Raw genomic sequence first — 17,313 nt, forward strand, 5'->3', positions numbered from 1 at the left:
TGTAAACTAATTAAGAGCATAATTAGAATAAATTGTTTTGTAGGGTTAGTTCATGGAAATGTTGCTAAACATTGAAAATGTTATCGCAACCATCCACGCAACTGTGAATATGTTTTGTATACAAGCGAGTACATACATGTTGACACTGCGATATCCCCCAAAAATCTAACATTCTTCAGAAAATCTATGTCCCATCACATTAGGCACAGGGACCCTTAAGCTGATAATTGTGGCAAGAGCCCTCCCCCACCCCCCTGGGAAAAAAATCTCGTTATCGGACGGTCTGAGGTTGGCAGGTATGAGATAGGCTATTTTGACATTTGTTTTTTTTCTGGCATTTATTCCCTGATTTATATGAATCAGATCTGAATCACATTCCTACAGTAAGTGGTTTGAAATTAAATTCTAATCAGATTTCTGGACACTCGTACACTGAAGATTGATTCATACTTTGTTTTTGTTTTCTGGCATTTATTACCTGATTTATATGAATCAGATCTGAATCACATTCCTAAGTGGTTTGAAATTAAATTCTAATCAGATTTCTGGACACTCATACACTGAAGATTGATTCATAATTTGTCATACAACGGTGTGGTGTCACTTGTCGAAAATAGCAGATCTACAAGCATCAGTATTGACACATACTTTTCTTTGGTTAAATATTTATAAATAAAAATAAATACCACTTTTCGCTCAATCATAGATATATTTATAATAATCTTTGAAAAGGAAAGCAAGTATATTTATATATATATATCTTACTGGGGTAGCATGTAAAAGCTTTATTCACATTTTCGCCAGCTTTCGAGTAACACCTTCCCTTCCAGCAGGTTACTACATATAGCCTACACACCTATTCAGCCAGGTGTAAGTAGCCTAATCAAATTAGAGTCTACCCATTTGCAGCATAAATTCAATTTAAAGCATAATCCAAATTCACACCATGGTCCTCTCATGCTTAATTGTGCTGTGCCACTTCACTCCTTGGTATAGGGACAGCTCCACAGAAGCTTCTGGAACTGGAGGTAGAGACATGAATTTAAAAGTTAATCCTCAATCTTCCATCCCAGATTTTCAGGGGTGGGGTGCTGCAAGACAAAGCCTGGAAGTGAGAACGCTGAATGTTAAGTAGAGAGAATCTCTTGGTTGGTAGTCTCGAGGCCAGGACACAACACAATTTCCATTTGGTTTTCACTGAAGCTTTCGCCATCCAAACATACATGTCCTTAACATTCATGACTTTATGCCAGATGTTTTACTGATTTCAGTCAGGTAACATTGTAACTCATACCCTTTCGTTTTTACACGGATTATAACTGGTGCTTCTGGTTGAAAAAACTAATCATACCATTTCAATGAGAGAAGAGAAGGCCATGTTCAAGGAATGAGTTTTTATTGCTTGAAAACAGCAAACTAAATGAAAAGACAAAATACTAATTTATGGAGGATGATAACAGCATTGGAATCAAATTCAATAGCAACTATGTGCTATGACATTAAGCCGTTACATAGATGATAAAGAAACTCACTAGCAACAGAGCAATAAGATCATACAGAAACTCTGCAACACAGAATCCTACTTACACATTATACAGTACTTCCTAAGTACTCCTGTTTCAAACCTCTAATGACCAGCCCACCTTTAATTTTTACACTGCTGTTATGTATAATTTCTTCTGAACCCAAACCGTGGCATTTGGTCATGGCATGAATATTGTTCCACCGTTTACTTTGACAAAACCTGAATTCACACATAAAACGTTTAAAAAATGAAAAAAAAGAAAAAAAGATTCAACTCCTATGAACTCCTCTTTTCCCTCTGTTCAGTAGTGACCTGTGGAGACATAAAATGGGAATTTAGAAATACAGACACTCAACTGCTCCATGGTGCCAGAAATGACCATTGATGCATAATAAATATATTTTTATGCATTTCTCCCACATTTGGTGAGAATACATTGGCTATGTGAGAAGATCATAGTCTGCTGTATATCATTAAATCTGTTCTTATGCGAGAGATCATAGTCTGCTGTATATCATTAAATCCATTCTTGTAGTCAGAAATGCAGTTCAAACATACGTGGCGAGTAGGAGCGAGATCGTGATCGAGACCGGTAGGCCCTGTCTCTGTAGTAGGGAGAAGGAGATCTGCGTCTGTGAGGAGAACAAAGAAGAGTTAGCACCTACATAGCAGGATAGATCATGCAGGTGACCTGTATATTTTAGGCCAGCAATGGGAGGACCTTACCTGTATGATCGGTAATATTCTCTGTCATCATAGCGATCATAGCCACTGCCGCGATCATAGCCACTGCCCCGGTCATAACCCCTGTCTTCCCTTGAAAACCGCCTTGATGATGAGGATGACGATGATGTGCTGGGGCCCTCATCACTGTGATACAGACACAAGATGGGAAAGAATTGCCATTAACTTGAAGGAAGTCAACATGCATGGACAGAATTACGTTTCCGGGTTAAGAACGACTCACTACGTTGGGCGTCCCATGTAGATCCCAGGAGTCGGCGTGTGGGGTCGTTTAGTGATGGAGAAATCCACTCGGATCCTGCGTCCATCTAACTCCATCCCATTAGCCCGCTCCTTGGCCTGAAAGAAAATACAGTTGCAACTATAACTGGACCTTGGATCTAGTAATTATACAACTCTAATACGGTTTTGAAACAAAGGATTACACATGCATTTCAGTTGTAGCATCTTCCCTCTTATCTCATCCAATTAAAAAATACAATTGAGTGACAGACATTACAGCCTTCAATCAGGCCAAGAACCACTGCAGTAGTTCTGAACAGCTCATCTTTAATTTTTAGACAAATATTCACACCGTCACGGTGCTCATTGCACGGAAAACAACTAGATAGAGAAAGTGGGGGGCACAACCCTGAGAGGGAATGGCCGATGTCCCAGCACAGGGATGATGACCTTGTGTGTAGTGACTCTCCCCCTTTTCTCCATTTAGTCACTAATGTGACTACCATAACTCATGTGATTCTCTTTACCTCTTTTGCATCTGCTGTAGCTTCAAAGTAGACAAAGGCAAATCCCCTGGAGCGACGGGACTGTTGGTCATAAACGATGTTCACCTCGGCCAAAGGGCCATACTTGGAGAACACATCCCGCAGGTCTCGCTCTGTGGTGTACAGACTGAGCCCAAATACCCCTAGACAAAGGTTGGGGTCTGGGTTTGCCTGAGAGAGGGTGAGATGGGGGAAAGCAAAATGAATGCCTGGGAAGTTTATTTCACAATAAGATCAAATAAAAGGATGGGTCATTAAACAAATGTAGATTGGCTATTTTCGCCATGCAACACCATCATATGACAAAGTAGAGTATGTGGTTAATGGGACTGAGAGGGCGGTAATTACAGTAGCTAACCAAACAGCAAAAGTGCCACCACGTGCTGAAACATTTACACCATGTCTTTTGTTACTAGATAAGGCTGTGGCTGTGTAATCAACTGTGGAGGAGTGCTGCCGTGTCAGAAACAACAACAAATGACTGAGATAATTAGAGATAGTGAGAGGAATACCCTGTTGCCAATGTGTCTGCGGCGGTTAGACATGGGAGAGTGGCTGTGGCTCCGATGGCGACGATACTCCCCGCTACGAGATCGGCTCCTGGAGCGGTGGCGGCGGGAGTGGGAACGCGAGTGTGAGCGTGAGCGGGTGCGGTGCCTGCGTGAACTCCGATGGGAACGGGACCTGGGGAACAGATGACGATAAGCATTTCCTGCCATCTTTTGCTTGCAACACATTCATATAATAGAACACTCTACATACAATACTAATTTAAACAGAATCGAAGCACATCTTACCTGGATTTGGACCTGGAACGAGATCTGGACCTTGATCCCCTGGAATTATAGCGGGATCCATCTTTGGAGCGTGCCGGGGAATGGGCTGGTGATCGACTGGTGGATCTCCCAGAGCCCCGAGGTGACGCGCTCCTCGAGCCAGATCGAGACTCCTGGACAAGTCAGTCATATAGGTCAGAGACAGCATAGAAAACACCAGGCAACCAGTGAGCAGAGAAAAGGACCATGAGGGGAACCTCATTCAGAACCTCTACATGCCCCTTTAAAAAGGATGGCTGTTAATGTACTGTGCATATAATCAGTCTTAAAGTTTGCCTATTGAGGGTCATACAAAGACATTTCAACAAGTATGTCATTCTCATTTAAACAAACTGATATAGCTTAAGTTCAGTTTGCATGTGAGACAGACCAATTATATTTCTGTTACAGAGAGGAAATGCCATGCATGCTTAAGAGAGAGAAAGAAAAAAGGTGAATTACAGTAATGTCATAGCGGGCTATTAGGAAATTACTCATACCCCCGTACAACTTCTGATCTTAACTTCATAACTTCTGTAACTTCAAAACAACCATTTCTTTTCTTCTTTCTTCAGATTGACCTCATGACTTCTTTTTTTCGTCTTCCCCCTTTTACCATCTGCCAATACACCACTCTAGTGGGCAATCTTGCTTGCTTCTGTCAGCTTCCAAACGGCAATACATCATTAGCATGCATCATCAACACCATCAGCTTCATCATCAAACAATAACAACTTCTGAAACCTCTGAAACTTCTTCCGCCTTTTTCTTTCTTCCAACCTTAACCTTAACAAAAAACAAACAAGGATCATAAGCAATGTTGGATTTTTGAACGGGCTATAAAAAAAGGAAAGACATCAGAAAATCCTGGTTACCAATGCTTAATTTATAATCAGTCGTACGACGGTAGCACGCGCGAAAAACCCCATCCACAAGCTCACAGGCCCTCTTTAACTTGTAGGTTGGTTGTTTTCGGCGTGCAACACCGTCGTGCGACGCAGTATAAATCAGGCTCAAAAGCAAGCTAAATCTTAAGCTACGTTATCAAATGTAAATAAGCGTTTACTGAGATGCATCGGCAAGTAGCCATTTTATTAGCTGACCTAACAGCTACCATTAGCCTCACATTGCGGCACATCTTCGTTACTTACAATGAATGGAGTCAAGTCACATTACCTGTTTTTGCATTTATTATATTACCGTACAAACAATGCACTAACGTCATTAATAAAGGTCCTCGGTGATTCAACTACACAGGCGCATCGATGCTCGAAGTAACAAACAGGCAGTTTTCTGCACAGAGCTGCTAGGCCCGATTAGCTAACAGCTAACACGCTACTAGCTAGCTCGCCGTTGCTAGCTAAGAGTGCATTTATCTTTAACTACGGCTCTTTTAATGCGACCCGTACTTACCCGCTCTCTTTTGAATTCTGTCTCGTTGTCGCTCATTTCAGCTAATAGATCACAGAATCTTAGCAATTAACGGATTAAAAATAATCGGCCAGTAACGCTTTCTGTTCTGCTCGGTCTTACGCTAGTAGCTCGTGCATGAGGCGGGCGTCTGAGTGACTTCCGCTCTATTGTGTGCTCTTAAAAGGGAACGATACACGTCTTCTTCGTTCTTTTGTATTTGCCGGATACGCCTGTGAAGCACATACTGCCACCTGCTGGATGCATAGGGGTTCAACTTCAAACCTTGGCTTAGACTAAATTTAGTGGTCCTTAAACTTGTCAAGGACCTCCACATGAATAGGTATTTAGCCGCGGACCCCCATCTGATAATGTTTTCTGGCGGGGCCCCCGAGAAGAGAAGAGAATAAAATATTCCCAAACTTCCACTTTAAAAAAAAAAAAAATACTTACAAAAAAAATTGCTGATCTTCTAGTTCACAACAATGCTTGTTGCGAAGCGTTGTGAGCTTGTAGATGGGCTATTTTTGAATAGCTGAAGTATAAAATACGGTTAAAGAGGTTAAACTGATTGTGAACTGGCTGGGGAACCCCCTGAGGGTCCCGGGACCCCACTTAACCAATAACCACTGTTCTTTAGTGTTATCTTTTCTCAGAATAGATAACAATTTCCAAATGCTTTCTTCATCCCAACACTGTAGCTACTGCAGTCTTTCATTGATTGATTGATTGATTGAATTATTTATTAGCAAGTTTTGAAAACAGTACGGCAGTACAACGTATTGTAATGTAATGTCATTCATTATTTGTCACTGTATATATTTGCACATGAAATTTGTAGGAACCACTGTGCAGCGCTTGAGGAGCAATTAGGGGTTAAGAGTCTTGCTCAGGGACACACATCGACACATTGCTGGCCTGGTTAGTTTTTGTATGTCCTCATTCAGGGCTCTGACAGCCACAGGGAAAAGCTCTTTCTAGCCTTAAGCTGAGAGACACCTCCAGCGCTTCCCATTTCCCACCATCAAAGTCGAGTCCATTACTGGGCGATATTTGTCCTTCTCTTCATAATTCTTATTGCCCTACCCAAGCACCTGTTGTCGTATGTCCTACACCTACAGGGACGGGAGAGAGCTCCCTGTTGTGCGCTCAGCTGACCTCATGGGTCACGACCTACCACAACACTCATAGGTCCTGGGAAGAGCTCTCAACATACCACTTGGAGATGGCCCCTCACAAAATGCTCTGGGTTGAATTTCCTCAGGTCAGGTTCTTGAGGTGGTACAGGCATTGCCTCGCTCTCTTGGCCACAGTCTCTGTGTGCAATCATCTCCAAGTCAGGTCCCCTGTGATGTGCATGAATTGATTGATTGATGTAGTTTATTTAGTAAGACATGAGAACAGTACATGACAGTACATAACAGTACATGGAAGTACAAATTCACAATACAAGGTCTACTAAACTGGAACTCTCATTAAGCACGCAGCTTGTTTAAGATGAGAACCCCATGCACACAAATCATGATGACATATAAGAGACAGACAGATATACACACTACTATACAGAATGTCATACAATCAGCTTTCAGGTTACTGGTATGAAGAGAGAGAAAAAATATATATACAAAAGAGGAAAATGAAGGAGGGGGGGGGGGGGGTAGGGGGGTAGGTTAAGACTTAGACAGGGGCCATTTTTTAATTGCAGCCTCCTGAAGGTGTATCTTTAGGGCAGTTTTGAAAGTGAGTAGGGTTTTACACTCCTTTACTCCTTTTGGTAGGGCATTCCACATTTTTGATGAATAGCATGAGAACGAGTTCATTCCCTTAGTTGAGCCAAATCTGGGTTGAACATGATTTGTGGAGCTGCCTCTGGTGTTATGATCATGGACTTCATTAACATTTTGGAAGTATTTTGACAAATACAGTACAGGGGGATCCCAATGTTATGGTGTATCTTGAAGACCAGGCCCATAGCAAGTTGCTGTACACTGTCCTCAACCCTAAGCCATCCAATCCTAGCAAAATGAGCAGGGGTTAGATGGGTTTTGTGATTGAGGCCAAGAAGTAGCCTTACAAGTTTGTTTTGGGATGTTTGGAGCCTTGTTTTTAAGGCCTTGGAGGTGTTGTGATACCATGAAGTGCATGCATAATCATAATGACCTTGAATGAGGGCCCCTGCAAGAATCTTCAGAGTATTCTTACTGACTAGACGATCAATCCTCCACAAAAAGCGTGTTGTTTGATTGACATTTTTGATCACCTTTTTGGCGTTTTTGTTACCAGAGAGGTTTGCCTCCAAGATGGAGCCCAGGTAGGTAATTTCATCCTTTCTTTTGATGACATCATCACCCACTTTGATCGTGAAACTCTCTGCCTTGCTAAGGTTAGGACTGGACCTAAAGAGGATGGATTCAGTTTTACCCAGGTGTAATGAAAGTTTGTTGTCAGAGAGCCAGATGCAGATCTTGTTGAGTTCAGAGCTGAGATTTTTCTCAACCTGCAGCCTGTCCCTGTCTGAGACTATAGGGCCGAGTCATCTGCGAACAGGAACAGTTTGCAGTCGCAGGCTGATGACATATCATTCACATATATCAGGAACAGTAAAGGTCCTAGTATACTTCCTTGAGGGACACCACAAGTCACAGGGAGGGGGGGGGACTGGGTGCCGTTTACTTCCACCACTTGCTCCCTCCCTTCCAGGTAGGATCTCATCCAGTTCACTGACGTATCATCAAAACCTATTGCTTTGAGCTTATTGATCATAATTGGGTGATTAACGGTGTCAAAGGCCTTCTGGAGGTCCAGCATGACCATGCCGCAATATTTGCCCTTGTCGACATCTTGTTTGATAGAGTCGTTCAAATAGAGAAGGCATGTGTCAGTGGAGTGGTTTGTTCTGAAACCAGATTGGAATTTGTAGATTAGATTTTTCTCGGTAAGATACTTATCGACCATGACTTTCGAGATGTAGCTAAGAATAGAAATAGGGCGGTAGTTGCCAGGGTCTAATTTGTTTCCTTTTTTGTACAGAGGGGTCACCCTTGCTTTTTTTAAATCGTTAGGGACCCGTCCCTGTATGATGGAGAGGTTTATTATGTGGGTAATGATTGGAGCAATGGAGCCGGCTGAGTCTTTTAGAAATTTGGCGGGGATATTGTCGAGGCCTGTGGCTCTGTGTTGATGAAGAGCACTCAATTTTTTAAACACCTCTTCTGTTTTCACAGGGGAGAGTCTAAAATCATCTTTGCGTACACCCTGTTTTTCGTAAATGAGTCAACATACTCTTCACCATAGCACCCAGAGTGAGGGGGTAGTTTTTCAACCAAATCTGAGGTTATGGTCGTGAAGAATATGTTGAGGATTTTACTCACTTCATGTTTGGATGTGATGAGAGTGTCATTCACCTTGAGGCTTATGTTTGTAAACCTGGTTTTCAATTTCAACAGCCTAGTAGGTTGTTGAATAGCTTCCAAAGCTCTCGTGGTTTGCTTTGATTTTCCTCAATTTTGTCATCGAGGAAGCTTTTTTCTGTTAATAGGAGCATGCCATTAACCTTGTTTCTTAGCTTGTTTTTTTCTTTTTCAAGTTTAGCTACGGGGGATTCGAGACCCTTGTTAAAACATTTGGCGAGTTTGATCCTACCTTTATGAAACTCAGAACACTTTTTGTTTCTGACTTTCATGGCAGTAAGGATGTCCGAATTCATCCATGGTACCGAGCGGGTTTTGACCCTGATGGTTTTCATGGGAGCCACACTGTCCAAAATTTGAATGAATTTGGTTTTGAAACCAAGCCAAGATTCGTCTACCTGTGTTCTGTTTAGTACGTCGGACCAGTCCTGTTCCTCTAGCCTGTGATCTAAGTCCTCACTCTTATAGTTTCCCATGGGGAAGGGTGGACAGCTTTCCCATGGGGAAGCTGTCCACCCTCTCCAATGGTTAATTCCTCCTCTTATCCCGACCTCATCCCTCCTACAGCTCCCACCTTAGCCTCTTTCCCTATTATTTTGATGAGTCTCCCTTCCACTGAACCAACCCTGAGGACAATCACCATCATTTCCCCTCTCTCCTCCTCTCTTGCCAATCTACCTTATCATTTCTATCCTGACATGTACAGTATACTGGAACCCATACGAATCAGGTCATATTCCCTATTGTTCTAAACTATTATTTGGGAGTTGGGACATAAAAACTACATGACATGACATGAATGACTACATAGTCTGAGCAAATCTCTCTGGTCTAATAATCTCCTCTACCCATGGTATGTATCTCCACCATTGGGCTCATTAAAATAATTTAACTATACTTTAACTTTGCCAAGTTGGCCTACTGAGTGGGTCAAGGAAGACAACCAGTATGCCCTACTACGGTTTTGCACGCACGCACACACATGCTTTTGGCCTGACGGAGATACACTGACGTGCTACGTAGCAGTATTTTTCAGAGTGACCAATGAGAGTCCTCCCATGTCAAGATACTTCCGCTATGCCTGTTGCCTTGCCTTTCCACGGGAACGGCCCGCCGGGTGAGCAAACATCAACCACGTAGATCACGGACTACCGACAGATATAAAGGTAATGCGATTTATATCCTACCGATCGAATATGATTTAGACACTTGTTTGCTTGTTTGTGGGAAATGCAAGTAAGGCTAGTGATTTTGTTGGTGTTTTCTGTCTTGCTTAGTAGGACTTGTACTAGTTAGCAACTGGCTAGCTAACATGCTGTCATATGGGTCCGTCAGTCTCTGCACGCTTTCAGTCTAGCGAGCTATCAATGGGATCTATTTCTAGACATACACCCAGACCGACTTGTTTAGAACCATACTGGGGAAATGAAGCTGAATTAGGGATACCGTCCTTCATTTCTTGAATCAGCTGGTTGTATTTTTTATTTTTTTTGTAGTAGTAGTACCAGTATTTGGGGTAATCATAGAATGTTGAGTGGACAGTAGACTTGGCAAGCTTTGTTTCCTCGTTGGCATGGGTGTTATTGAATTTAAGGCAATATTAAAGGTAATATTAGTCTGGATAACATTTGGAATTTGGGATATAGTAATATCGTGATTTGACATCAGTATTGTCTTATAAGTATAGTCTTTTCCCCTGGTTTAAAGGCTGCATTACAGTAAAGTGGTGTAATTGACTTGACTGTTCTAGCTGACTGTTTCTCTTTACCCACTGTTGTTACTCTGCCTGGGTAGACTGTTGAACAACTGAACAAGGCATGAACACAGCCTGCCTGAGGTGGTTTTTAACCATGTGAAATAATATGTGGCTTTTCTTTTTTTTACCTTTCCATGCTGCACAAACTGGTCTTTGAAACAGCACCTTTTTAAGAAACATTGTATCTGCAGCTACTTGTTTCCCCCCACCTACATATGATGCTAATGTTTCAAAAATAACATTTACACTCCTGCATATGATGCTAACATTATGTACATATCTGTATATACAGTATGTATATGTCTTTATTAGTTCTATTTAACCTGTTTTCTATTGGTTTCCTTTTGGTCTCACTCTACCTCTATTCTCTCTTCTCAGGGAATACTACAAAAAATAAATCACCCACTGATTCATACCTCTAAACTGTGTTGTGACAAATACAACTGATTCTCATTATATAGACATTACTGATGATTAAATCTCATTGTGTAAATATTTGTGAAAGCACTAGCAGTCATTCCTACAATGTTGTCACAATAGATATTGATCGAGGTATTTGGTCAAAAATATCGTGACATTTAGTCCATATCACCCCCAGCCCTAACTGGTGGTCTAAATTATGGGACCCGGGTGTAATGTGAATCGAGTATCAGGTTTTCCTAAGCTGGTGTCCGTTAACTTTTGCAGATGCCCCCGAAGAAGGTAGAAGCACCAAAAATACCACCTCTAATTGGAAGGTTTGGAACCTCTCTCAAGATAGGAATTGTGGGATTGCCTAATGTTGGGTACGTACACACGAACACCATTGTCAAGCATGCCGATTATATGAATGAAGACCCATTATGTTTTTTGCCACTCAAGGTTGATGAGGGGAGCTACTGACTCGTTGATTCTGACCTTTTTCACTATAGGAAATCCACTTTCTTCAATGTGCTCACTAAAAGCCAGGCTGCTGCAGAGAATTTCCCATTCTGCACAATTGATCCAAATGAGAGCAGAGTGCCCATTCCTGATGAACGCTATGATTATCTATGCCAGTTCCACAAACCACTCAGGTATACTTTATATTATTGCAGTGTATCACTGTTGTGCTCTTTTTGTTGGTCATAACGGAGGCAGTGATTAGACATTCCTGTTTATTGGCTATCTTTCTTAGATGATCCATCTGTTCATGCACCTTCCTATCTCTGTGCTTTCTCTTGTCTCTAGTAAAGTTCCAGCCTTTTTAAGTGTTGTGGACATAGCTGGCCTGGTGAAGGGAGCTAGTACAGGACAGGGTCTGGGAAATGCCTTCCTCTCTCACATCAGTGCCTGTGATGGCATCTATCACATGACCCGTAAGATTAACTGAGTCATTCAGTACAATACTGTATATGCCTGATACATTTTGTTTTCATATAGCCTGTACCAGTGGTTCTCAGCCTGTGGGGGTCCAGATTTTGTGGGGGTCCCCAGGTCCCCAGGTGACCGTAAAATTAAAATTTAATGTATTTTAAGACCTTTTTAATACCTAAAAGATAAGGGACCGTTACGGCATCAAAAGTAATCAACAAAGTATACTTTAAAAACTGGTCAAACATTGGCCAAATTGTCAAATAATATAAGAAAGAGGCAAGAATTTGGAAAATAGCAGATGTACAAGAGGTGTTGTGAGCTTGTAGATCTATTTTCACAATATTTATCTGGAACCGAGTCAAACAAAATGCAATGCCTCAACACTTACATTCCAAGTGCTTGTCAGGGTGGGGGTCCCCAGTTCAAATATGATTATTTTGGGGGGTCACGCCCTGAAAAGGTTGAGAACCACTGGCCTATACTATCCACATTTGCAAGGCTTTACTGAGGGTTATTACAGGGTTTTTGCATGTAGCACAAAATACGTTTATATCAGATCCTATGTGAAAGTCCTGTCCTTCCTTGTAAAATGTCACTGTGTAATTTAGGTGCATTTGATGATGAGGACATTATCCACGTGGAGGGTAATGTTGACCCAGTGAGAGACATTGAGATCATCCACGAGGAGTTGAGGCTGAAGGATGAGGAGATGATTGCTGCCATCTTTGATAAACTGGAGAAGACTGCTGTCAAGGGATCGGACAAGAAACTCAAGCCTGAATATGTATGTTTGGGTCATAAATCTCTATCCTATGCTATGTAATATTCCTGAGTATTTCATACATTTAATAACTTTTTTCTGGTTGCAGGATATCATGTTAAAGATAAAGAACTGGGTGATGGAGGAAAAGAAACATGTTAGATTTTACGGCGAGTGGAATGAAAAAGAGGTATGACTTTTCAATTAAATTTTATTATTTTCTGACCGTATGTAATCTGGGGCCTCCCAGGCTAGTGTATATCTGTGGTAAGGATGTCCTTTTAGCCATTGGGGGCGCCATAGCCCAGTGGAACATGGAATGTTTGAATTTAAATTGTAAATCTTTTTTCTTCTTTTTCAAATCCATGATAACGATCAATGATTGATAATAATGTAACATTGACCAGGGTTCCCACGGTCATGACATTTCTGGAAATATTTTCAAATTAGAAAAACTTTCTGCACCCGTTTATTCCATTGTAGACCTGCGGAGCAGCATTGTCTGACAGGCATCTGGACACATAATCCACTCCTAAATGTATATCTACACACTAATAAATAATCCCTGTGAAAATATACCATTTTATAAAGTAATTTAAACAAACTGCTTAACAGTCATTCGGTTAAGCTTGCAGATCTGGCTGCATTGGCTATTTTAAAATAGCAGATCTGCAAGCTCACAACGGGTCGCATCGCGACGCGTTGTGAGCATGTAGATCTGCTATTTTCAAAATATACGAGCGCTTCTGCGAGCGCATTTTCGGGACTCCCGAACATCTTTTCATGGACAGTGAGGTGTACAAACTTACAGTAGCTTGTCCTATGGTATGGAGTTTTGTCATAGAGAGTTATGAAGACTACAACCTGGCTGGGTTAAGGATATAAACCTGATGCTCCAATCTCTTATTAACGTGGCGGCACGGAATCACTGCAGCCTGCCCGAGTCTGACTGCTTTATTTTAGTGTAACTTGAACGTGCACTGCTCGGTATGGGGTAAATAAATCAATATGCAAACGTATTCCATTCATGGCGATGTGATTGGTATCATAATATGTCATTCATGTAGGCTACAAGCCTACGTGACAAAGATTGTACCGCTACGGATTACATGAAAGACACGTGTGTGTGTGTGTGTGTGTGTGTGTGTGTGTGTGTCTTGACAGGCAGCGAGGCGAGCCGGCGAAACTCTTTCTTTTCGGTTCTTCATGTCGTAAAATCGGGGTGTTTCCAGAATATTTAAGGGAGTGTTATTTAAATGACGCTCGGTTTCAGCCGTGACATTTATCAAGGCTGGGACCAAATGTACGCTCTGATCGGCTGTGTAGGATCCGTTGATAAATGTGACTTAGACGTTGGCGTACGGCCGAAATATATGGAAAAATATACGCCGGTTTGTACGCTCCGTTGATAAATGAGGGCCACTGTACTGAAAGAAATAAAGTACAGCGGATTCCTGAAAAATAGTTTCACTCGATTTGTGCGCCAAGTACCACCTGGCTACTTTGCATAACAGTAGGTCAGGTGTGGTAGCTAGTTGCGTCTGTAGATTAGTTGTTGGTAGGCTGTAGGAAAACAATAGCCAGCAGATAAAGGCACTTCACACCCCATCAGATGTGCAACCCCCGTCTGGTCTCTCCATTCAAATGCATTGGTCTAGCAAAGGCAGTGGGGTGAAAGATCAAACTCGTTTCACAAGATAGTCAGGAGGATAGCCTAATCTTATCAGCGCCCATCTTTGTTTGTTTTTTACACACACACACACACACACATATTTTTAAATCCTACAGTTCTTTCTTGGGTTCTATAAATCGAGGAATTCTTTGGAAAAGTTACAAAGAAAACAAAAAAAAGCAAACAAAAACTACTTCTGCACACAAACCTAACAAAAATGAATGAAACATCTAAATAAAATGAATATTTCATAGGCTAATGCTGGCCCTAGCGTGTCTGTGCACATTCGCAGGCACGTGCACGTGATGTCATTAAAAATAGCGTCGTCCCCCCAGTTAAAAAATCACCACTACACCACTGGTTGGCAATAATGTCAGACGATAACTCTGTACTGTGAGCTATAGTCATTGTGCTAAACATCCAGCATCATACTGGTGGTCCTTGAAGTACTAGGTTTTTACCTGAAATAGTGTGTGCTGTTGTAATTGTTAAGTTGCCTACAGAAATTGTACACATTAAGTTTTGAGAGCTAGATGGGTTTAGCATGATTTATCTCCTCTTTGCTGTCTCTGCAGATTGACGTTTTGAACAAATACCTGTTCTTGACCTCGAAGCCCATGGTCTACCTGGTGAATCTCTCAGAGAAAGACTACATAAGAAAAAAGAACAAGTGGTATGTTTGTTCTAACATGTCCAGGCTTACAGTATGTATGTACATGTTTGCACATCTTGTACAGTATGTACATCAAAGCCTAATTTATATTTTGTCGCTCTGCTAAAATAACAGATTTTTGTCGAGCAACGTGGTTGTCTGACCTATGAAGTAGCCATATCCCCTTAAGGTTTAAGCCCTACAGTATATACTTAGTCGTATGACGGATAGCGAAAATAACCGGTCGACAAGCTATTTTGTATTTAATATTTTAATTTGTAAAACAAACTGACATGCCCAAAATAGGAATGCCAGTTTAAAGTGTGCTTATGGTGGGTTGCTTGTCCTCCTGTTTCTTGTAGGTTGGCAAAGATCAAAGAATGGGTAGATGCCCATGACCCTGGTGCACTGGTCATTCCTTTGAGTGGAGCAGTGGAGTTTAAACTGCAGGAGATGTCTGACGAGGAGAGGAATAAATTCTGTGAGGAACAGAAGACAGCTAGGTGAGATGTTTCACACACCTAATACACAACTGACTTCCTTTGTGTTCCTGCACCAGCTCCTAAATTTTCTGTCAGTTTTGAAGCTGTATGAATCTTTATATTGTGATGTTAGTAAAAAAAATGAACCTGTATTGTAGGTAATGTGCAACACTATTGCCCATATTCAGGGCACATTGCTATCAAATACATTTCAGATGTGGCTGTCCGTCCAGTCTCCAGATATAGTGACAAACATGTTGGTGAGATTTTTCTTGCTTAACCTGTTTCATTTGTTATGTGGTTGCATATGTTTGTTGTTAGTGTGCTGTCTAAGATCATAAAGGCTGGCTATGCAGCGTTACAGCTGGAATACTTCTTCACAGCAGGACCAGATGAGGTGCGAGCATGGAACATCAGGGTAAGGATCCAGTGATCTTGAAACAATTTTGACGATTGAATAGAAATAACGATTGCTTGCTTGCTCCATGTACTGCATGTGTTATCACCATTTATGTGGTGTTCTAATATGTTCATAGTTGTATTTGAATTACATTATTTTGTATTGTGCTCCAACAGAAAGGTAGCAAGGCACCCCAGGCTGCAGGAAAAATCCACACCGACTTTGAGAAAGGCTTCATCATGGCCGAGGTGATGAAGTTTGACGACTTCAAAGAGGAGGGAAGTGAGAATGCAGTAAAGGTATGTGTCTTGAAGATGGACTGTATGTGGCATCAACACAGTTCTGAATAACAGATTTCTTGACAATAACAAAATGGCCATTGTGGTTTCATGTTTTAAAGTGTCTCCATTTTCATTCCCTCTCTGACAGTCTGTAGGGAAATACAGACAACAAGGCAAGACCTACACTGTGGAGGATGGAGACATTATCTTTTTCAAATTCAACACACCCAATGCACCCGCACCCAAGAAAAAATAATGGGCCCAGACAATTGCATCAGGGGGGTCTAAGACCCATCCTGCCCTTGGGAGCTATTGCCTGCTGGTTTTCATGCTTCTCTCTTCAATTTGTAGGAACAATAAACAATTTGGTTGGCCATGGGGTTTTGCCCACCCAGTCTCCAGATCTGAACCAGGAGGGGTAATTTGTGATTATTTGGGGAATTTAGGATGAGCTATATCAGAAGAGGAACACGGAAACATTCTAGTGATATCCACCCTACATTTCAATCTGAAATAGTTTGAGCATTTTTCCTTTTCAATAGCCCATATGACATAATAAAAAGCCATCACACACTGTTAAAATCAAGGGTAGGATTGTTATGTTGAGTGGGGATGGATATTATTTTAGCCAGATTAGATGACCACCTACCGAACCGACATCTTATCAGTATCGTCTGGCTATTCAAGACTATGGACTATGAGACTACTGTCTTTCTTTAGTATAATCCTGTCTTCTTGCGCTATGCTCTGCATAAAAGAGAACATTTTGAAATTAATAAGCAGATATAGTACATAGCATTCTAAAGATCACCCCGACTAGGACTGTATGGCTTGAAGTGCATTTCCTCACCGTCTTCACCACCTGACGTTTTGCCAAATAGTGGACATATGGTTATTTTTTTTTAAGTGTGGCTATTTCAAACCCTATTCTTTTAATTAGATGAGATCTCAAAGGGAGAATTGTTTTAAAAATTGCTTATTCTGTAAAGGATCCTGCTGAGGTCCTATGCATGTACTGCAACTTCACCCAATAAAAGGAAGAGAAAAAAAAACTATCTGTGTAATTTAATTAGTATGCATTTGATGCGATTAGAACATATCAGGCTAAAAGGAGGGAGGGTAACGGGGATGAAGTAATGTGGGCGAGCGGATGATGTGATTATGTAGTTATTGATAGCTGAGCTCTCCTGATGGTGGTAAATTGCGAAACACTGAACGGTAACTAATGCCAAACTTTCTGCCGCAATTATCCACCAACAGATACAACCCAAACAAACATGGCTGTATGAAAATGTGTCCCCGGA

General features: G+C 41.4%; 2 protein-coding genes across 4 annotated transcripts; one reads left to right on the forward strand and one right to left on the reverse strand.

The window, feature by feature from the left end:
* Positions 1–1,379: 1,379 nt before the first annotated feature.
* LOC308074000 (transformer-2 protein homolog beta-like) lies at positions 1,380–5,403 on the reverse strand. 3 transcript variants are annotated; one of them, XM_080413328.1, is made up of 9 exons: positions 5,265–5,403; positions 4,596–4,637; positions 3,834–3,985; positions 3,549–3,720; positions 3,019–3,207; positions 2,496–2,608; positions 2,252–2,395; positions 2,084–2,157; positions 1,380–1,837 (listed from the first exon to the last, which is right to left on the reverse strand). In XM_080413328.1, the coding sequence occupies exons 1-9, from the start codon at positions 5,298–5,300 to the stop codon at positions 1,827–1,829; spliced, it is 933 nt and encodes a 310-aa protein (XP_080269454.1). In that variant the 5' UTR covers positions 5,301–5,403; the 3' UTR covers positions 1,380–1,826. The 3 variants fall into 3 exon arrangements, with proteins under 3 accessions (XP_080269454.1, XP_080269453.1, XP_080269455.1); XM_080413327.1 differs by having other exon boundaries at positions 2,493–2,608; XM_080413329.1 differs by lacking the exon at positions 4,596–4,637 and having other exon boundaries at positions 2,493–2,608.
* Positions 5,404–9,750: 4,347 nt separating this feature from the next.
* LOC308074330 (obg-like ATPase 1) lies at positions 9,751–17,062 on the forward strand. Its single transcript, XM_080413741.1, has 11 exons — positions 9,751–9,837; positions 11,115–11,212; positions 11,339–11,482; positions 11,637–11,764; positions 12,371–12,546; positions 12,632–12,712; positions 14,770–14,867; positions 15,209–15,349; positions 15,650–15,746; positions 15,905–16,027; positions 16,158–17,062. Exons 2-11 carry the CDS (start codon positions 11,115–11,117, stop codon positions 16,263–16,265), a joined length of 1,194 nt encoding a protein of 397 aa, XP_080269867.1. The 5' UTR covers positions 9,751–9,837; the 3' UTR covers positions 16,266–17,062.
* Positions 17,063–17,313: the final 251 nt, after the last annotated feature.

Source organism: Gymnoscopelus braueri (assembly GCF_963280865.1).
Source record: "Gymnoscopelus braueri genome assembly, chromosome: 19".
In the NCBI taxonomy this organism is placed as follows: Eukaryota; Metazoa; Chordata; class Actinopteri; order Myctophiformes; family Myctophidae; genus Gymnoscopelus; species Gymnoscopelus braueri.